Source organism: Lepidochelys kempii, chromosome 25 (genome assembly GCF_965140265.1).
Source record: "Lepidochelys kempii isolate rLepKem1 chromosome 25, rLepKem1.hap2, whole genome shotgun sequence".
NCBI lineage: Eukaryota > Metazoa > Chordata > Testudines > Cheloniidae > Lepidochelys > Lepidochelys kempii.
This window is the reverse complement of record NC_133280.1, coordinates 15,656,769-15,678,589: the sequence shown is the minus strand read 5'-3', so window position 1 is coordinate 15,678,589 and position 21,821 is coordinate 15,656,769. Positions and strand designations below refer to the sequence as shown.

The 21,821-nt window shown below is 55.8% G+C and overlaps 1 protein-coding gene across 7 annotated transcripts; it reads right to left on the bottom strand.

Annotated features, from left to right (window-relative positions):
- Positions 1 to 400: 400 nt before the first annotated feature.
- Positions 401 to 21,408, bottom strand: CRLF1 (cytokine receptor like factor 1). Of its 7 annotated transcripts, none has more exons than XM_073324509.1 (8): positions 21,238 to 21,408; positions 9,915 to 10,193; positions 8,349 to 8,478; positions 7,104 to 7,273; positions 4,913 to 5,070; positions 4,412 to 4,580; positions 2,483 to 2,665; positions 401 to 1,584 (listed from the first exon to the last, which is right to left on the bottom strand). In XM_073324509.1, exons 1-8 carry the CDS (start codon positions 21,395 to 21,397, stop codon positions 1,568 to 1,570), a joined length of 1,266 nt encoding a protein of 421 aa, XP_073180610.1. In that variant the 5' UTR covers positions 21,398 to 21,408; the 3' UTR covers positions 401 to 1,567. The 7 variants fall into 7 exon arrangements, with proteins under 7 accessions (XP_073180610.1, XP_073180606.1, XP_073180609.1 ...); XM_073324505.1 differs by having other exon boundaries at positions 401 to 1,723; positions 2,487 to 2,665; XM_073324508.1 differs by having other exon boundaries at positions 2,487 to 2,665.
- Positions 21,409 to 21,821: the final 413 nt, after the last annotated feature.

The window sequence follows — 21,821 nt, the reverse complement described above, 5'->3', positions numbered from 1 at the left end:
GCCAGGGCTGGGCGGGCACGGCAGCCCCTTGTCATACCTCACCCAGAGAGGAGCTGGCTCAGGCTCGCCAGCCAGGCTGCAGCGTGATCACCCATGGCCGGCAGGACACGTGTAGCTGACCGGGCCGTGCCGCCCATGGCTGCCCATCGCACTCCGGCCTGGGCTGCGCACACGGCACTGGGGGCAGACCTGGGGCGGAGGCAGATTGGGTCTGAGTGGTTTACTGGGGTTTAACGCAAACCCGTTCCCGATCGACTTCTGCATCACCAAATTATCCCTGAGCTGGTGCCGAATAAGAGCGGCCACGCGGCCTTCGGCACTGCTCTAAATATGCTGGTTTAAAGTCACGCCTTACGTGTAACTGGTGCAGCCCTGTGGAGACAGACACACACACACCCGCTTTTACTCTCCCAGCCCCACGTGGGGCCGTTATTTATAGTTTCCATCCACTCTCCCAGGCTAATTAAAACCATGGAGGCAATCAGTGAAATTCTCCAGGACCTCGAGTACGATTCGGAAGAAGCCGAGTGATGGGTCTCCCCGTGGGAATGGCTGGAGGAGGTGGGACGCGCTGGAGGGGGTCAGCTGGGCGGAGCGCTGGGCCCTACCGCAGGGCTCTCGCTCACATCGGGGTCTCGCCTTGCAAGGAGGAGCCCCTTGCTCCACCCACTCAGGCCAGATCTTTTTTCTTCCTGGTTTTCTTTCCTTTATTAAATAAAACCAAGGGTGCGCCCCTCCCCCCCCTCACCCCGCAGACCGAGCTAGGGGTTGGCTAAAGCCACGCGACACTGCGTGTGCAATGAGCGAGTCCGTGTGGGCGCTGGAGGTGATGTCCATGTGGAGTCCAATGCTCGGAGAACCCCGGCCGTGGCTCTGCGCTCTGGTGTTTAATGTGGAGCCAGAAAATGAAACAGTTTCCCTGACACCTCGGGGGGGTGGGGGGGAGGGCAGGGCTGGGCTGGACTTCGGGCCCCCAGGGGGCCCAGCGGGGGAGGTGGCAGTCATTTTCATGGATTCTTACGGAGGCTGAAGCCCTTTGGTGAAGTGTGGGCAGTGTAAAGGGGCCGTGCACAGGGCCTGCGTGTGCAGCATCCTGCCTGTCGTTTGCGCTTTGCCCAGTGGGGGATTCCCGCCCCCCGCTTCTTAATTCTGCCTCAGGGGCAACCTGCAGCGGAGTCCAGGCTCCACCAGCTGACAGCAGCCTGATCCCCTTCGGGGGTGTGCATTGACGGCTCCCCCTCAGTGCTGGGAGGGACCCTCCGCACCAGGGGTGCCTTGGCAATGCTGGGAGCCCCACCCAGCGGTGACAGGGAGGCTGCACCAGGGGCCCCTGCCAGGGAGCAGGGCTGGATGCTGGGAGGGGAGAGCCTGGGGAAGCCGGTCAAAGTCCAAGTCTTTCTTACTGTCCCTGTTGGAGAAGAATGATTTTGGGGGGTGGGGGGAGTCCACACCCTTCCCCCCAATCCTGAGGGCTGGGTGAGGTCCAGCCGCAGGCGGGTGCCATGCAGCTCCAGCCCAGTGCTCCCTCTGCTCTCCTGCCACTGCCGAGCGCGGCGGGGGCTACAGCTTATCGCCGGGTAGCACCTAGAACGAGAGCACAGCCCAGCTTCCAGAGGCAGGAACCGCGAAGCCAAATGTCCGCCACGCCCTCCCAGCCAGCCGCAGAGCAAACCTCCCGGTCCCAGCCTGTCTGTGGCCCGTCAGCCTGTTCGCCCTCCAGCAACTGTAAAGCATGCAGGGCACGTCTGCTTCCTCCTATAACCGCTGGGGCTGGGGCCGGCTCCCACAGGGGGCACCGCGGGCTCAAGACCCGGCGGGAATGTCTCTGGGAGGCCAGTGGGGCGGGGGGGACAGAGCCAGCCCCAGGACCCAGATTCCCCAGGTGCTGCAGCTGAGCTTGGCTGGCTGGGCAGGATGTCCAGGCAGCAGCTTTGCCTCTCCAGAGCGGGGCAGGGCAGCCAGAGCCTGCGCGTGCTGCTTTCCCCTCGAGGGGGGCAGAGGTGGAGGGGATGCTAAGGAGCCTCATGGCCAGGGGCAAGGAATGCAGCCTCCGGTGGATGAGGGCCCTCTGCCAGGCCGGGCACTGGCTGGCACGTACAAGGCTGCCACTGTGCCAGGAGCCGGGGACCCTGTATAAATCCAGAGGGCAGCCCCTGTGCTATGGGAAAGTGCAGAGGCCTGACCACCTCCGAGGGCTGGCTCCCAGGTGCCCCAGCCTTGGCCCCCATCTCCAGATCACCGGGGCTGGTGAAACCTTGCCTCAGGGTGGGCGCTGCAGCAGGCAAGATGCCCCTTCAGGGCCATGGAGAGCAACTCCCAGGGGGGCAGCGGCAGGAATCTGACGGGGGCCGCTTTGTGTATCTGGAGACTCTGCTCCTCCTCGCAGGGAGAGGTGACGTGGGTGGGGGGCACCTGACGCCCGAACTCCTTGCCCGCCTCCCTCTCGGCACAGAGATGTAAGGAATCGGAGAAGGGTCCTTACCTACCTGGTTCCGTGTTTTGTGGGATTTCTGCAGCCAGACACGCCACTGGTCGTAGAGCTTGATGCTGAGGTTGGAGCAGCCGTAGGCGTGTTTCTTCACCCAGCCGAAGAACTGTTTGAGCTCCCGTCGCAGTGTGGTGTTCTGCTCACCGCTCTTGGGGTCGCACACGCCCGGGACCCGATCTGGGCCGGGGAGAGCAGAGGGGGTCAACACGGTGCTGCTGGGGATACCGGGGGGAGGATGCCCAGGAACAGCAGCACCTCTGTGGCCCTGGACGAGTTCCGTCTTTGGCCACGTTCTGGGTTTCATGAGCAACACAGGAATTGCGGCCTGGGGCCCAGCTCTGGCCGTGCCAGCAGCAGAAGACAGGGCGGGAGCCCTGCTGTTCTGGAACTGACAAGAGGGGGCCATTTCTCCCCGGTGCATGTTCCCTAGTGGTTGGCTCACCTGCAGAAGCAGGAGGGCTCCTACCCCTGGGGCTGGGGCGGGGGCTGTGAAGGCGATTTTCAAAGCTGTCTAGACAGGACCCTCCTATGAGTTTTAATGCCTCCAAATGTGACCTAAAATCTTCCGTCTGCCTAAGAATCCCGCTCCCTCCGGCGGCTTTTCTTGGCTGGGAGCAGCTGTGGGGGTCCCGTGCTCCCCCTCTTGTGTAGTCAAGGTGCTGAGCCTGCGGGTCCCCCAGCGAGGGCCAGGGTGGGGCAGAGCTGTTCCAAAACTAGGGCAAATCCCCCAGTGGTCCCGTGTTACAAATGCCCAGGGAAGGCGTGACATCAAAGTCACATAATAAATAAAGGCAGGAGAGCCCTGCTGAGCGGCGGGGCCATGCTGGCGCAGTGCGAGGGGTGAAAACGAGGTTCGCTCTCTCCCTGCTGGGAAATCAGAGCTCCAAATTGGCTCCTTTGCAAGAAATCCAGGTGCCGGGCACAGAGCGGGGCCAAGGGGGGAACAACCTCTCCGCACGTCCCTTGCGCTCCGGAAAGTGGGGAAGCAGAGGTTGGGCTGCTGGGGCCTCGGCAGCCTGCCCCGCCCCCCCGGCCCGCCTGCCCCCTCCCTTTCCAACCCCACGGCCCCCAAAAAACAATGCGAATCGCAGCCAATTTGCATATGGCGCAGGAGGAATGGCTGCCCCAGCAGGACTGAATGCTAATCTAATTATTGCCAGAGCCAAGGGGGGTGGGGAGGGGTGACCCTGAACTCCAGCAGCTGGCGGGGTGCCAAGACCCCCGGCACGCCAAGGAAAGTTACATCTCCGGGAGGAATAGGGGAGTCGGCGCTCCGAGCCATCTGGGGGGAGGCGCTGGGCTGGATTTCCGGCCTTGGTCTCTCGCTCCCCACCCTTGGCTGGGATGGGAGCATTGCAGAGGCTGTTGGCCTGCTGGGAAGCCTGGAGGGACCCCTCCAAGGCAAAAAAACTGGGGGGCTGTGACGAGCGAGAGCCTCAGCTGGAGAAGGTGGAGTTGCAGTGCTGGCTTTTCCATAGCAGCTGCCCCAGCTGTCAGAGCCCCCAGGCACCATCTGGGGGGAGTGGCTCCGCCTCACCCCAGGCCAGGCAGCACCTCTTGGGCAGGGCATCGATGGTTCCTGCCATCCCGCAGCATAGTGCCTGGCTGCAGGGAAGTGCCCAGCACCACAATCCCGAGGTACCCGATGGCCGAGAGCATTCACCTGGCTCCCTCCCGCCAGCTGGGAGCCCATGGGCCAAGTACCCGCTGCCAGCCCGAGGCCCCTCGCTGCAGCCTCTCCGCCTGGGCTCTGCTCTCCAGTGGCCCATGCAGATCGGCTGGGTCCCTGGCAGGTGCTCCGGGGCACGGCATTGCCCCAGCCTCCTCCCCTGTGGCCTGAAGGCCGTGATAGCACGGAGGACTCAGAGGGACCCCTTCTCCCCTCCCCTGCCACGGTTATTGCCGCGGGGCCACGTTGCTCACCGCTGCGAGGAGTTGAGGCCGCTGTGGGGTTGCTCCAGTCACTCCAGATCCCAGCCTTTTTGGAACCGTAGATGCCAAAGGGATTACACCGGACTTGGACGAAGTACACGGTGCCGGGCCGCAGCCCTGCCAGCCGGCAGGACGTCTGGTTCCCGACGTCGTCCACGACCTGCCGGGAGAGGAGGAGGGCGGGTTCCAGGCACGGTCCAGCCTGTAGCAGAGCTGGCAGCTGCGCCCTGGAATTCGCCTTCCCTCGATACCCAGAGATCCACACGGAGCTCATTCTCTGGGGAGGAAGAATGCCCAGAGCACCCCGTGGCCTTTGTGGAACCCCCGGCCCTGCGCTGAGCGAGGGACAGGCCAGGCCCAGGCCGGACTTTGAGCACCAGGACCAGGCCAGTCCCTCTCTAAGCAGGCGTGCATGGTTCCAGTCTCCTGGCCACCTGGGTGAGGTGCTGTCCCCTGGAGTCCTGGGGTACGTGTGGGCTCCCTTATGCTCACCTTCCACTCCGAACTGTCCTCCACCCTGTACTGGATCTGATACTTGGCTTGAAACAGAAAATCCTTCAGCGCAGGCGGGGAGCTCCAGCGAACGCTCAGCTGGTCCTCCAGGTCCCCGACTCGGCTCACGGTGACGTCTGCCGGTGGGTCGGTGGTGACTGCCAGGGGGAGAAGACGTGTTAAGGGGACCAAGTACAGGCAATGCCAGGGAGAGGGCTGCTGGCGTGACCTAAATGAATAGCCGGAGTGCTGCTTTTAGGGGGCCCAAGACGCCACAGAGAGATAGACAGTGCTTGTGCGGGGAGACAGGGAGTCACTAGCAATAGGGCCTGGCCAGACGGCAGCTGTGGCCAGTCCCAGCTCCTGTTTTTACAAGGCCTGGGAAGGGATTTGGTTGCTCCTCCAGGGGAGGCTTTCAGGCAGGAATCTGCTCCTGTGTCCAGTTACTTTCATGCCCGGGCCGAGTAAGGTGTAAAGCGTAAAAGCACCTTGCATGCAGGCAGCTCTCCCGTTCTCGTGGCTTCTAGAGCACGGTGCAGGGAGCACTTGGGAGCAGGATCCTCATGTGGCTGCAGGGCCCACTGGTGCCTCTCCGGCCAGGGAAGTAAGCTGCTAATGCTCCAGCCCAGGGGGAGGGCTCAGGGGGTGGGGTGTGGGTGTGATGAACACCCAAGCCACTGGGGGGCCTCTCTGACCCTCCTAGGGCTGGGGGGCAGGACCAAGCACCCACAGTGTTTTGCTGCTCTAGACCAGCCAGGTGCACAAGCGGAAGGGAGGAGAGTTGGGACTTGCAGGGAGCTCTGAATGAAACCTTTCTTTTAGCCTCTTTCCCCGTTTGCTGCGAGGGCAATCAGTGGGCATTTGCTGCCCTTCCTGTTGCCTGGGACATTCGCTCGCCTTGCTGTTGTTGCTGGTTCGTGTGCAATGGGGGGCACCCCCTCCCCATACTGGGCCATAGCAACTGCCCATTCCTGGTCTGCGAGGGGGATGTGACATCTGCCTCCTGGGGGGCCCCATGGATCAGCACATCGTGCTGGGTTACTCTGCCTCCCTAGTATACGACACAAGAGGAAACGGGCATTTCTTCCTCCGGCCATGAGCCAGGGATGTTTTGTGTTCTCCGCGATGCAGGCTGGACATCTGGTCTCAGGTCATGTGGCAGCCCTGCCCCCCTTGCCTTGGCCTGGCAGCAGACCCCAGGATGGGGGTGGAGCCCATTTCCTGGCCATGTGCCTTGTGGGGCAGAAAGGGTTAAGGAGCAGCAGATGCCTCCAGGAAAACTTGGAGAAACATCCTAATTAGATTAGAAGCAATTCTGCTCACATATCGTCCATTTCCTGTTGCCCTTCTCCGTCCTTCTCTATTACCAGGGAGGATGCCATGAACCCAGGATCCTGGTCCCTCTTGGAGCTCCGCTACGCCTCCCCCCACAGCTGAGGTCATGATCCCCTGTGTGTGACATCACAGTCATCGCCGCAGCAACTGGCTGTGACATCACAGTTGGGAGGGCTGTGGCTCCAGGTGGAGAAGGAGCAGGGCAGGGACTATCCTGTTTGCAGGCAGTGCAGGAGGAGGGCAGGGGAATGCAGAGACTGTAGGTCTCAAGGAAGGATCAGGTCTCGCTGCAATGGGCTGTAACATTCTCCATGAGGTGTCAGCAGCTCTTTAGCGTGTGAGAAGCCCCCCAACTCCCCTCTGCACTGCTCCAAGCAGCCAGGGCTCGGATTACCAGAGCCGCTCGGCTCCAGAGGAAGGAGGTTAGCTGGGAGCAGAGGTGTGCTGGTAATTAGGGATGGGCTGCCCTATGCCTTCCCACCAGACTTTGAAATCCTTCGCCTCCCCTCTCCTCCCCTGTGCATTACTGCTTCCCACGGCAGTCAGCCCCACAATGGTGCGCCCAGCCTCACGGGGAGCTGGCAGGAATGGGAGGTTTCCATGGAAGACCCTTGTGCTGGGATTCCACCCTGGAGCACCCAATGGGGTGGCTAAACCCCTCCTAGGCTGGGGAGGAGGTGGAGACCATGGGCTGTTTCTGAAGGATTTAAATCCCCCTCTCAAAAATAAAAATCTAGTCTAAAAAAAACCCCCTTTAAAAACCGCCAAAAATGGGAAGGAAGGAAAGAGAGAGAGGCGGGAACCATGCGAGCAGTGACCCCGTGCAGGGAGGGGGCGGCACAAGCCAATGTCTCACCCACGTCCAGAATGTCGAGCATGACGACTTCAGAGACAGCCACTCCGAGCCGATTGGAGGCCTCCACCCAGATCTCGTAGGGCGTGAAAAGAGCCAGGTCTTTGGGGATGTGGCAGGAGTACTGCCCTGCAGTGCGATACTCCTGGCACGTGTTATCCCGGCCGTACCACCTGCAAACAAGAGGCACCAGCCCACCCGTCAGGTCGAGTTGGCTCTGGAGTCAATTCAGTCAGTTTGCACCAGCAGAAAATTTGGCCCTTGGTTTCCATCCAACCTTCCATGGACAGCTGAAACTGCTTCCGGAACTCTGCGGATGCACATTGGTTCTCGTGCATTAAGCCGGGATGTGTCTGGTTTCCTCACTGGCAGCTTTTGATGTCACTGAGCTCTTTCGGTATTAATCCGTTGAGCACTAGGCATGGACAGCATTGCCAAGTCGACAGCCTCCATATTAACACAGGAGTTAACTGCTCCTAACAGGAACTGTGATTCATTCATCTGCTGTTTAATATTTGCAGCGTCTCTTTGCAAGGTGTTAGATTCCCAGCCCCAAACACCAACTTATGCTATTTATCCAGAAAGCAAAGACTCTTTGTGCTTCTATGTGCCTTAAAGCCAAGGATCTCAAAGCACTTCCCACATGCTAATGAATAATGCGCACAATCCCCCAGGAACTAGGTCAGTGCCATTTGCCCCATTGTATAGATGGGAAAACCAAAGCAGGGAGAGATTGCCCAAGGACAGGTACAGAGTCAGTGGCTTAGCTGGGAATAGAACCCAGGAGTTCTGGCTCCCAACCCCCTGCCCTAACCCCTGCTTCCCTCCCACAGCTGGGAATAGAACCCAGGAGTCCAGGCACACACTACTATGCGTGTTAGCCACACACTCCTCTTAACCTCCCTGAGAGCATGTGTAGAAGAAGCAGTGGCAGGACATGCTTCACCTGGGCTGCACCCTGCCTGGGTCTCCCTGCTCATACAGTCCTTGGCCTCTCTCAGGCTGCCAGCAAGGAGAAGCCTGTTAGGAATCAGACTGAGCCCCACCAAACTCATTGCACATGCTGGCCAATGGTGCTGATTGGATGGCAAGAGCTTGCAGCCTGTCTTTCCCCTACGGGGTGGGCAGGTTGGAACTTGGAGGAGTTGCATACTGGTTCCCCTCTTTGTAGGTCTTTTGCTGCAACACTTGCCTCCCAAAATATAACAGGAATTTATCTCCCTTCCCCCTGCCCCATCTTGCCCATACCTGAGTTTGTATTTGAGGGTGTAGTTGGTGTGGAGGTAGGTCTCGCCTTCTGTGCCAGGGGCCCATTTACAGGTGAGGTCTTTCATGTTTTTGGACCAGCAGGTTATGTTGACTGGTTTTTCTGGTGGCACTAAAAGGGAAAAGAACCCTTGACATGAAACCCGTTCTGCAAAGAAACCGCCAAAGCTCCCCCAGCTCAAAGCAGCACAGAGACTTACAAGGGCTGAGCCAGAGAACTTTGGTTTGTTTAACAAACTGTTTTAAGATCCCTGACTAAATGCATTTAGATGCTCAACTAAAATCAGCTCATTTGTCACTCACCTGCGAAGACCCAAGGTCAGGATTCTGTGATTCCCACGCAAGCGTGGATGACATCATCAACATCCAGAACACCCCAGGGAATACAGGAAAATGCCCTGAGCTGGGTGCCAACAAAACCACCCACTGTTGTAGGAGGAAGACAGGCTCCTGAACTCAGGTCTTGGCAGGTGCATGAAAGAGCAAATGATTTCCAGCTCTTTGTTTTAAATGTAAGTGCTTTTGTTGGGTTGGGGTGTTTTTTTTAAACATCCGTCCATTTATTCTGTTGCTGAGCTGGGATCTGAAACAGTTTTCTTTTGGGAACAAACCAAAAAAAAAAAACCCAAAAAACCCCGATGTTCTGTTCCTAGTTAAGCCTCTGTATTCTGAGAAACTCCTAGAAGTGTCCTTAAAATAGCCTAAGATAAAATCTTATGATCATTGATTTGGACAACTGTAATTTTACCAGTGATTGCCAAATAGTCTTTCTGTTGTTGTGTTCTCACATGCAGAGGCTAAAGCCAGCTCTGATAACTCCCAGGCTCAGAGCTCCATTAATTAATGCTGGGAAATGAGCAGTTAGTGCAAATTATTGCAAGGACGTTACAGGTGCAAATGATTAGTGTACAAATTACTGTTAATATTGCAGGGGCTTCTCTGACTCGTGTTCTTGGTAACCAACAACACTGTTTTAAATTACTCCGTTTGTTCTAATGAAATACTCAGCCCCTAATGAAACAGGTGGACACATGACAAAACGTGGCTTCTCATCTGGAAGAGAAGCAAAATCTCTCTGAACATCTTGTTGTTGGTAGAAACCGGTGGAACTTTTCTGACAAGAGCTGGAGCATTTAGCCTAGTGTTTGGGCCAAATTCCCTCCAGTGGTTCTGTCCCCCTCTAAATACCCTTGGCAGTTTTGATTAGAGATGTTATTCTTAATTTCCCCTCCTAAAAGCTATTGAGCAATGCTGCCCAGTATGTTCCACCCCAGAAACAGCTGCATGTCAGTGGGTGGGCAGTGACTGCTGTATCCATACAGTCCTTAAACTGCTTTGGGACCCCTTGGGATGAGAGGAGCAATCTAAAGTTAAGGTTTATCAATGAACAAGGTAAATATCCCTGTGTAGCCAGATTCATCCCTGTGTAAGCTCCCAACTCAGCAGACTTGTACCGGGGATGAATTTGGGCTGGTTTGTTTTCCTGTCTGTGACTGGGGTGTTTGGGGCAAAACAACATCTCTCGACGCAGACGCACTGCGAACCTACATCCCACATAAAGACAGGAGCCAGCCAGGATGCTGCTGTCTCTGCTGTGACACACCAGGTTATCTCCTGACTGCTGCCTCGACCCGTTCAGGTTGGCTAGAGCCACGCTGAGGGTGGTGCCATTGAGGACCTTGTAGGACTCTGGGGGGAGCCGTCTGCCATTCAGAGTCCAGTACAGGTCCTCTGCTTTCAGGTGTAAGTCAGAGTTCACTGAGCAAGTGGCGGTGAGCGAAGAGCCAATCACCAGAGTTGGATCTTGGGGGGATATGACTGCAGGATCTGCAGCAAAAAAAGAAAAAAAAAAGAAAAAAAATCAAGGAACAATCTCTTACGTGGCTCGACCTCTAGCTCTTCCCCCAAATAGACTGTGGTCTGCCTGCTGGGTAAAAATCCTCCCTTGCTCTTCTGATGAAAACCTAGGAGATGCCTGGGATTTATATAGGCAGGTTTGGCAGCTTTTTCCCACATGAACAGTGAGATCTAAATTGAATGTGGGTTTCTCTCCAAGAATAAGCTGATTGTGTCAGTGGAGAAGGTGTCTCTCGCTCACCGCTGCCTGGGCAGGGATTGTTTATGTGGTTTGCTTTGGCTTTGGTTTCTGATAGCCTACGGGGCTGCCCATGGCTGGTGGGTGGGGCTCGTGGCAAAGGGGATTTCAAAAGCAACTGTGGAAACACTTTTTCTAAAAACACATTCACAGCCAGACCTCCCCCCACCAGAGGGGGAAGTATCACGGACCCAGAGCTGGTCCGATAAACCCAGTTCTGGAGGGCTCCAATTCAACAAGGCCCTGGAGAACTGCTTAACTTTAAGCATGTGTGTAAGGCCTGAGTTGGGAGCACAAGTCCCTGTTGTAGGCACCTACGTCCAGTTTCGGCCCACGGTGATGCACAGGACTCCTCCTGCTCTAACCACCAGGTGACAGAGTCTGTCTCACAGGACTACCCCTCCTCCTCCCCAAACCAGCAGGAGGCACTGGAGTCCAAAGCGGGTTCCTGGCTGAGAACTGGAGCAGAAGCAGGCGTCCCCCGGAGCTTGGGGACCCCTCTGGTTGGCATCTCCCATGGGAGAGCCTAGCCCACTGGCTTTTGTGAATCACAGTCTAAGGGGCTTCTCTTGCCCCATTCGCTGTGCAGGAGCCTAGGTGCCGAAACTCGTGGTGATTTTTCCCAAGCACTCAGGGTCAGGCAGCGTGAGGTTCTGCTGCCCAGCACCTGAGAGCTTTGCTGGGTCAAAGCTTAGACCTGCCAATCCATCCCCTACACTCAGGAGCACAGTGTGCACCCAGAGCATCACGCTCGTCTGCACACACCAGTTTGCACTCCTAAGCACCAGCTGCTGAAAGGGGGCGAGCTGTTACAATCGCACTCCTGCCCTGTGCCCTGGTTGACACAGAGCTCAGATGCCTCCATTTGACAGTGCAGCCCGAAGTGTACATAGAGAGTCGCTGTGTTTATCTCACTCCAGTCATCGGAGAGAGACACCGAGAACATTTTACGCCCTGACGCCGCACCACTCTTAAGGCCATGCTTTTATTAGAGGTACCACTAACTTGCCTGGAACCTCTCACGTGGTTAAGCATAAAGAAAAGGAGGACTTGTGGCACCTTAGAGACGAACCAATTTATTTGAGCATGAGCTTTCGTGAGCTACAGCTCACTTCATCGGATGCATGCCGTGAACTGTAGCTCACGAAAGCTTCTGCTCAAATAAATTGGTTCGTCTCTCAGGTGCCACAAGTCCTCCTTTTCTTTTTGCAAATACAGACTAACCCGGCTGCTACTCTGAAACCTGTGGTTAAGCATGTATATTAAAGGGTTTGCTGAGGGCTTAGTTTATTTGTTTGTTTATATTCCACCCTCTGTGCCACAGGGCCACCCTGCCAAGCTCTTGGAGATTTACACAACATTTCTAGCCATCAAAATATGGAAAACGCCACCGATCTCCATCTAATGGAGACTAACACGCTTAATGTTCCAGCACCACTTTGGTTGCCCTGGAGATATTATAATCGACCACTGCTGAGCAGATGCCACTTCAGAGCTTTGTCAGCCAGGCAACTGCTTCTCCAAAAGGCTAATTTTCTGCTCCTGGCTGTGATCTTCCCCCTGTGGCCCTCTGCCCAGAGGCGAATTGCACCTCAGTGAGCTAGACAGTGCATTTATTTGGGATTAATTCTCAGAGCCCCTGGCAGCACCCTAAAAGCTCCCAAAGCCCCTCCCCACAGCTGGCAGGCAAAACCGAACCCTGCCAGCCTGCAGCCTCCCTGCCCGCAGCACTGATGACAAAAGAACACACTGAGCCTTAAGCCACAGCCTCGTACAGGTGCTGGGCAAGGAGCTGAGTCCACAGTGCAATCCCTGAAGTCAACAGAGTTGGGCCCTGGTATTCCAGTGGCAAACTGGGGTCCCCACTTTATTGCTATTTCCTTATATCGTGCTAGTGCCTAGAGGCCCCCAGACAAGGCTCAGGGCCTCGTTATGCCTGGCACGTGTTTGGCACTGCCCACGAACAGGGCTGCCTAGCAAGGGGATACCTTGACATCGCTTATCAAGGGGGTGGTGTTTTCTCTTGGGCCAGCTTAGTCAGCATGGTCCTAGGCTAGCCCCGTAGAATGGCCTCAGCATAACTAGATGCCTGAATGAGATGAGGAACCAAAGCCCAGAGGGGACCTTTGTCTCTAGCGTGCAGAGCTGCCACTGGGGAGTGTGCAGTATGGGAGCTACACAAAGCTTTACATTCCCCTTTGCTAAAAACAAACAAAGGCCCGTCCAGCTGCTGTATGGTCTGAGAGCCCCTGGAATGACGTGAACGAGCCCCTGATGGTGTGGCTGATGAATCTCTGCAGTTCAGAACGTCCAGCCCGATGTGTAGGACAGAACGCGCCTCGGCCTCCGAAAGGGCCTCTGAAAACATAATCATGCTGCACACAAGCATTTCCATCCACCAGCGTTTCCTCCATCAGGCAAACCCTGAGGAGCTCTCAATGAGAAAGCTGAAGCCCTGAGGATAAAAGGGGCCAATGCTCTGGACCCTAATTCTAGTAAATCTTAATCTAAACACCACTGGAAACACGTACGAATGTCATAAAACAGACACATTTCCCGTCCTCCACGCAAAGCCTTAGAGAGGGAGTGTCTGCAGGGGCCAATTGTTTAAGCAGTGTTTTTTCGAGACAGACCCAGAAATGAACATGTGTTTTAAAAGGGAAAAGTGTGAAGTTTTCAGATTGGAGAAGAATGGGCCAGAGAGACACAGTCAATGTGTGGAATGTACAACTCAGAACTAAAATACCTGCTAGAAGTTTTATTACTTTCCTATTTTTTTTTAAAAGAACGCTGATCAGGTGCTAAGTAATACTATAAAGTAAAACCACACGTCCAAGGTGTCAGGAGCATTTACTCTTTTCTTTTGAAGGGCTGGATTTCATTTTATTTTTATATTGGAAGTTTAAATGTCTGGGAAAGGGGGAAAAAGTCTCAGAGAAAAGCCTCTGAGATCACACAGCAAGAGCGTGCTTTAACTGGGAATTGTAAAGATTTAAAAAAATAATTATCTGCAAGATCCCCAAAGGGGAAAACAAAGGAGAATTTGTATGGTTTCAAATTGTGTAAAAAATACAGTTAACATTCCCGCAGATCCTGGGAAATGTGGCGCACAGATCCCCTTGTTGCTGGGCCAAAGTGACGTGACAGACCTCAGAAATCCCAACCGAAAGAGCCATTTCGGACACATCCTTTATTCCTTCACAATCTTCCCCTACCGTTTTTTTCCCCTTTCTCATTTTGAGGCTGCATTTCTCATGCTCCATCCCCCAGCTCAAAAGTGAATCTTTTAAAATGTTTTATCAAAATCAATAAAGTCAAATGTGTGGGTGGGGGGAATTAGCCATTTTAAAAGTGGTTTGGATTTATTTTTGAGTTCTGGTCACTCGGAGGGGTTCATTTCTGCATGTCACAGTTAGCATGGGCTTCGTCTTCATGCAGGGTGGGTGCCTTGGACAGGATTGAAAAAAACTGGCTCCCAAACGTATAAAGTTATAAGTGACTGAAAATGACACACTGGCCACTGACCTAGGGGGCTGCTATTTCCATTATTCAAAGCAACCCTAAGCATAGCCACTCATGCAGGCTGAGTTCATAAAATAGCAGAGCAGAGCAGTCTACCTTTGCCAAGGAGAAAGGACAAGCTTGTGGGTAAAGCTCTGGCTAGGGCCTAGAGCGACATGGGTTCCAGTCCCACCTCTCTTATGAGACTTCCTGGGCACGTCACCCTCTCTGTGCACCTCAGTGCCTCACCAGCCCCTGAGACTGTGATATCAACACACACCCCACAGGAGGGATTTGGGGCTCATGTTCTGTGGTCTATACCTTGGGAGGTTCCCCAGAGTGTTCTTGACACGTGTCTCACAGCCCAGGAGACCCATAGGAAAGTGTGAGTCCCTGGGTGGACATCTTGCCAAGTCTGCTGGGGCAACAGAAATGCCATACACAGGACGGTGCCTGGCTTGCTGTGTTCTCGTTGGAATCTCTCTGGCCACTTCCATTCTCACCCTCTTCTGGGATGTTTTGTGGTGACTCTAGCTGTGATGGGAGAACGTGTCACCAGCCTAGAGGTACCGTCCCCCTCCCCCACCAACCTGATAGCAAAAAGGGGGTAAAATACTTTTGACCATAGACTCTGGAGATTTAGGAAAAGGGCACACTCCCCCCTGCCCAACGGCAGCTCCAGACAAGCCACTGAAATGCACGTTCCCTGCTCTCCCCCAGCCCTGTGCATTTAGCAGACCCTGCTGCGTCTCTGGCTGTCCCTTTGGATCACCTGTCCGTGCATAGGAGTACTCCAGCCAGCATCAAAGGGCTGAATCCACTGAACTTTAGTGAAATCAGGCGAGTTACCCAAGGAGGCAGTTAGGGCTGGCAGGTCACATCTAGCCCAGTTCTCCCCAGGAGGGTACCTGAAAACACAGACTCCAAGGCAGTTCTGTATGGGAGGACTGCTCCCCAGCCTAACAGACAAGGTTTGTCCTCAAACTGAGCTTGAATTTCTTACCTTCACCCTAATCTGGCCACAAACCCCCTAAACAATCACCCCCTGCCAATGTAGGTGCCCATCGAACAGCTCCAGACTTGGACAGCAATGTCTCCGCTCACCTGGGACCCTGCTGACCAGAGCAATGCCCGGGCCAGCTGCCATGTGGGATACCCCACTAACACAGCAAATGCCACCCACACAGTATTAACTCAGGAGTGCCCAGGGACTGCCTCACACTTGGGGCCTGGTCCTGTAAGCCCTGCCCACGCAAAACTTCCATTGACTTCAGTGTAATGGGAGTGCAGGATGGGCCCCCCGCTGGAGAGAAGCTGGCCACACTTCTGAGACCCTCAGGTGGCTTTAACTCCAAATTCCTCCGTTTGGGTGAGTTTCCTTGGCAGGACCCCAGCTTAGCTGCTATTTCAGTCCCGAAGAATTAGCTTTTGCTGTTTAATGATTAACTGCTAACGGTTCTTGTGAATCAATCATTAAATAAGTCATTGCACGCTCCTTACTGCCCGTCAGGGAACAAGGCTCGGCGCTGCGGAGCCTGCCTGGGTCGTACTGGCCAGGTACAGCGCCAGGCTACCGAGCGGGAGGGAAGCCCCAAGTCCCAGCAGCCCACAGCAGCGGTGTCGCGGGCACCTGCTCTCACCACAGGGGCCTGGGAGCGGGACTGTCCTGGCTGAGGTTTCGGGCGCCCAGCTGCAGCCCTAGGTGTGGCTGGCGTGGTCTGTCCGGCCCGGGCCAGGCGGGGGGTGGCAACGCTTCCCAGACCACAGCAGCAGCCCTCCTTGGCCGGGCGAGCCCGTGTGTTTGCGGCGAAGAGCGTATTGAGAAATTCCCATCATAAAAAGGAAGCACCAACTTCCTGCTCCAGGAGAAAGGGAATTCCTCCCCCCCCGCCCCTTGCTTGGGAAACAAAAACAGAGCTCCAGGAACCAAAGGCTAATTTGTGTTAACAGCACTTCTGGGGCCTTAGGAAATACACTCCCTGCTCTGAGATGCACGCACACACACAGACACACACACACACAGTTACACACACACAGGTAAACACACACACACACAGATACACACACAGACAGCTACACACACACACAGCTACACACACACAGACACACACACACACACAGCTACACACACACAGGTAAACACACACACACAGACAGCTACACACACACACAGACACACACACACAGCTACACACACAGGTAAACACACACACACACACAGACAGCTACACACACACACAGACACACACACAGCTACACACACAGGTAAACACACACAGGTAAACACACACACACAGACACACACACACAGGTCAGCTACATACACACACACACACACAGCTACACACACACACACACACACAGATACTCCCACCACCTATAGATACACACAGACACACACAGATACACACACACACAGATACACACACACAGGTAAACACACACACACACAGATACACACACACAGGTAAACACACACACACACAGATACTCCCACCACCTATAGATACACACAGACACACACAGATAAGCACACACCCCGCACAGAGACACACACAGATACACTTACACGCAGGCACACACTCCACAAATACACACACACAAACCCACTCCCCCCTGCTCCTACACACAGAGAGACACACGCCCCACAGATAAGCACACCCAGCCACACACACAGAGATTTGTTCTTGGTGAAATGATCATCCCAACGGAAGGAGGCAGAAACTTGCCCCCCACCCAAAGCCCAGACCCTTCTCCTGGAGGGAAATATCTGGGCCCTAGGAGCCACTGAAGGGCCTGCTCTGCTCCACGGAGTGAACAGACCAGCCTCCACTGCCCAGACGGACCAGGAGTGGGACTGAGGGTTCCCTTCTATTGTTCTCCATGGGGGTAAGAGAGATTCTCCATTGTTCTCAATGGGGGAGGGGGGAGTCTCCATTGTTCTCAGTGGGGGAGGGGGGAGTCTCCATTGTCCTCAACGGGGGCTGCGCCCTTCAGGTCCCGAGCTGGGAGTCGAGCCCTGCGGCGGGTCTGGGCACACGTCCCCTTGCCCGGCTGCTTCCCGGATCGCTGGTCGCCGGGCCAGGCGGATGCTCCCCCGGGACTGGGCTGGCAGCTCCCCCAGGGAACCGCTGGGGCTGGGCGTGGGTGGACCCGCGGGGGGGGGGGACACAAATCGCGAAGGGGGTTAGGACGCTTCATTCCTGGGGAGCCGCCCGCACCTGGCCTCAGCCTGCGCCCCGCGGCGGCTCTGCAGAACGAGCACCCCAAGCCCAGCAGCGGGGGCTGGGCGGCAGGAGACGGGAGACGAAGCCCAGGGGAAGGGGGTTTTCTCAGCCCCCCCCCGGCTGATCTCACCGCGGGATCTGTGCGGGCCCTGGCTGCCTTGTTGCGCTGGGGCTCAGAGCCCGCCCCGCGCAGGGAGACGGGCCAGGCTTGGCGCCCCGCGCCGCGGAGGATTTGGATTTGCAGCAATAAAGCCCTTTGTTATGGCCCCCCCGCCCGGCTCGCTGCTCAGCCCCCCACCTTTGCGCTTGGCGCGGAGCAAAGGGATCCCCCTCTCCAGGTGCGGTTCCGGAGGCTCTCCGCAGACAAGATCCCCCCTCTCTGCGCGCAGGCTGGGACCCCGCGGGAGCGAAATTCCCCTCTGCCTCGGGGGGCTTGGGGGCCGGGGCAGTGCGCTGGGAACCCTTTGTCATGTCAACGGCCCGAGCCCGGCACGTTCTCCTTGGACTCGCCCAGCCAGGCTCGCCCCGTGCCTGAGACGGGGTGTGTGTGCGTGATCCGGGGAGCACAGATGGGCAGGGACCGGGGGGACGGGCCCCAGAGAGAACCTGGGCTGGGGTGGGGGAGTTATTATAGAGCCTGGGACCCCTGACCCCGCGCGCCTCGGAAATCCACAGAGAGAAAATGAATGGGATGGCAAAGGAGGAAAAATAAGGATTAACGAAAAAGAGGGGCAGGGGCCTTAGGAGACCCCAACGGGGAAGCGCCCCGCCCCAGCAAGGGGGCCGGGTGCAGGGAGGGAATGGGGGGGCATTTCGCCCTGGTTTGCTGCAGATGGTCCTCGGAGGAGCCGCGTTTTCAGCCCGCACCACCGATTTCTGCGCTCTCCTCTCGGCCGCTGCGCCAGGGGCGCACGGAGCTTCCCGGCGTCCACTCCCATTGTCGGTGCCTCTCTCCCCTGCACGGCATTTGGGGGGGGGGCAGATCCGTGCGCCCGCCATCCCGTGTGCGCGGGGCAAAGGGCTCGGGCAAACCCCGAAGCGTTTATCTGGGAATTAAAAAACTCCGGGCGCCTCAACTTTTGCTCAGAGCAAAATCTACCCCGCGCGCCCCACCCCACCCCTTGGCAATGGACTGGCCGTTTGCTCTACAACCTTGCTTGGCCCGGGCGGGCTCTGCCCCTCCCCTGGTATCTAAAACTATCCTTCCCTCGACCTTCTGCCTTGTCTCTGTCCCTAGCAAGGCACCTTTGCCTGGGCCGGGAGACCCCCTTTTACCAAGCGCGCTCTCCCACCTTGCAACTGCAAAGGTAATTTTCTTCAGGCTTTTAAAAATTCCCCTTTCGTGCCACATGTTGCTGGATTTTTCTATTTCCCTCATAACCCCCCAACCCCAACTCTCTCTCTCTCTCTCTCACACACACACACACCCCTACCTTTGCTAGTTCCTAACCGGTTATTGATTTCTTGCTAGCATTGTCCCATCAGATACTGTCTATTACTGACTTGCAAAACATCCGTGCATCTGCTGCCCACCTTACCGAGAAAAGGCCCGGGAGAGAACGGAATGCGGCGTTACTTACATGTCAAGGATTCCACTCGAGAAAGACCAAGCCAAAGGAACAAAAAAGTGATCATATTTCAGCACTTTTGTGTGGGAGCCTGGGGGGTTGTTCTCCACCTCGAGGGGCAGAAATGGTTCCTTTCTCCCCGGCAGATGTTCCCAATGGGGAATGGGGTTCCCCTCAAATTTTTTCCCGGGTGTGTATTTCCCACACCCCAATTTTAAATTTCAAGAGATCTTGAGAAATGCCTGAAAGAGGAGCAGAGTGGAAGGGGGAGGTGGGGGGGGGGGGCAGAAACACCAACAAGTTTTGGAAAGTCCTAAGCAAGTCTGAACAACTGAAATTGACAAGCTTCTTAATACGTCTCTGGCCCCGCCTCACCCTGCCCGGTCCCGCCCCCATGGGGGGACAGAAATTTACAAACCCTAGTCAGAAGAGATCCTATAGTATTTCCCCTATAGCCCCCACCCGCTTGTCTCTGGGTTGCTGCAGAGCAAAAGAAAGGGATGTGGGAGAAAGCCCCCCCGACCCCCCCATCTCAATGACATTTCCTGAAATCGCGCTCCTCTTACTCAATCAGCGCCCTGCAAAGATCAGCTGTGACTCACGGCTGTAAATACCTACTCGGCCCTGGGCTGCTGCCCCGCGCAGTGCGGTTTCTTTGTGCGTTGTTTGTAACCTTTCCCCGCTGTCCGAGCCTGGGACCCGCGGGCGGGGGGGTTCACAGCCGGCCTCCCGGAATAACGCCCCCAAAGTCCCTCGGCTGAGGGTTTCAGGGTGTCCCGCCCGCGCCCACCCACCCCCGAGGCTTGGAAGAGAGACACATTCCCTGCGCGATTAGGTGAGTAATAAATGAGCCCAGGAACTGGGATTACAGCCCCGGGCGCCTCTCCCGCCGTGCCTGGGAGCCCTGGCCTGGCCTCACCCCGGCCCCGGCCCCGGCCCCGGCCCCGCCTGACCGCCGCGGCTCTTCCTCCTCGTCCGCGGGCTTGTCTGGCCAAGAGTGACCCGCCATTTCTTGTCCCCGTCCCCCCCCGGTCCGTTTGCGCCTGTTGCTGCTGCCCGTCCCTTGTTAATAAGAGAAGCTGGGTGTTTCCCTGCAGCCACACAGACACCCCCGCCCCCGGGAAGGGCTGGGGGCCTGGTGTGCTTGGGGCTGTACAGGCAAGGGACAAAGGGCTTCTCTTCGCACAAGGGGCGCGCTGGTTTAACCGAGAAATCAGTTACTTGCCGGGCACTCTTCGCAGCCGGGTGGGAATCGGTTTTCTTCCCCCGACCAATTTTTCTTTATTTTTTGTGTGTTTCTGTCGTCCCCCCCCCCATTAAAATAAACGTGTTTTGAATTTTGGGGGGGATTTTGGCAACTAAAAGAATTTCGGTTTTTCAGTGACCCCCCCCCTTCAATAAAAACAGACATTTCCGCTGACACTTTCCATTTCACTGAATGGCAAGTTTTCCATCAAAGAAACTCTGACTTCCACCTAACTCCGCCTTGTATCTGTCCCCTGTGTGTGGACTGGGTCCAAAGAGCCAGTCCCTGTGCCCACAGCTCCAAGTCCAGGGGTCACATGTAGAGCTGTAGTCGCTAGATGTAATAGAAAGCCAGCCAGCCAGAGGTCCTAGCCAATTAAGGATTGGACAAACCCGAGAATATGCTTCTTTCGGAAAGAAATTGGGCTTTTAATGATCTGTCCAGGACCTAGACACTGCCCCTGCTGAGTGCTTTACACAAATATAAATAAACATTGGTAATCTTGGCAAGGCTGTATTTTCTCACAGCAGAATTTCCTTTCTTGCTCCTCCCCAGCCACCTTCCTTCCCAACACATCGATTTAACAATCGTACCTTCCATTCACATCAAATGGGACCTAGCCATTTTGGTGTAAACAGTACTCTGTGATGGCATGGGTTCATGTCATGAAAGAAGGTATCACAATGCATGCGCACAAGGATTAAAGCTGGACTGGCAGCCTTCATTCTGGCATTCCTAACTTGGCAGGGCTTCACTTTGCAACCTTAATGTTCTGTAATGTAACTCTTTGGGACATCATTTCCTCATTTAAACAAATAAATAAAATTGAACACTGGGAAAAAAAAAAACATTCCATGCTGTGGACCCACATCCAGACACATGGGTCCTCAGCAGAGTTGTGATCTTTAAATCTACCGGGTGTAACTGATGCAGTAGAAGGCTGCTACCTTCTGTGGGGACCCAGCGCTAGAGCGGGATGGAGACACGCTTTGGCATAGGGGCTGCAAGCTGACAGGGGAGGAATGCAGAGAGGGGAACCCTGGGTTCCATTCCAGGTTCTAGAGAGGAGGGCGTAGTTGTGGTCACAGACTCTTCTACCCCTGCTTCCCCAACCCAGGTACAGTCCCTGCCCCATCCCCTTCACCCCCCAGCTCCTGTCCTTTCGCCTGCTCCTCTCCCTTTGGATCTGGTCCCTAGCTCCTGTCCCGCACCCTGTATCTTCCCTCTTCCTCACCCCTCTTCCTCCTCCTCCATGTGGCCTGGGCCCAGCAGGTGGGTAAGGGAGAGCCCAGGAGAGACAGGCTCCCCGCTGTCACTTCTGGTGCCTGCTGCAGCCCCGCACTGTGGCAAAGAGCAGCCACAGGCCAGTCCTCTGCCGTGCCAGGCTGGCTCATGCTCGGGCGCTGTGTGTGGATGGCACATGTGCAGTCCAGCCACCTGGAGGAGCAGGGGCGGGACGGGGCATGCTCAGTGCGGATGGAAGCCTCCGTGGCTTGAGTTGCCAAACTCCATCTAGTGCACATTGAGATTTTTTAGAGGCTTATAACTTGGCCAAGTTTGGGTGAATTTTCAGTGTTGGCAAAAGGCACCTCCCTGGCTCCAGGGAAACGTCCCCTGCCACATTTCAAGTCGCTGCTCCAGAGCATGGAGATGCTTGAGCTTCTTAATGAAGCAGCTGGGCATTTTTTTTTTAACATGGGCCAAAGAATGTAGTTCTCCCTAGCCTCATTCTTGGAAACTGCTGAACTGTTTTAGCTGAAATTTCCCCAACGTTTCAGTCTGTTGCAGACACCCAGCATGGCAAATTTCATCCCATGC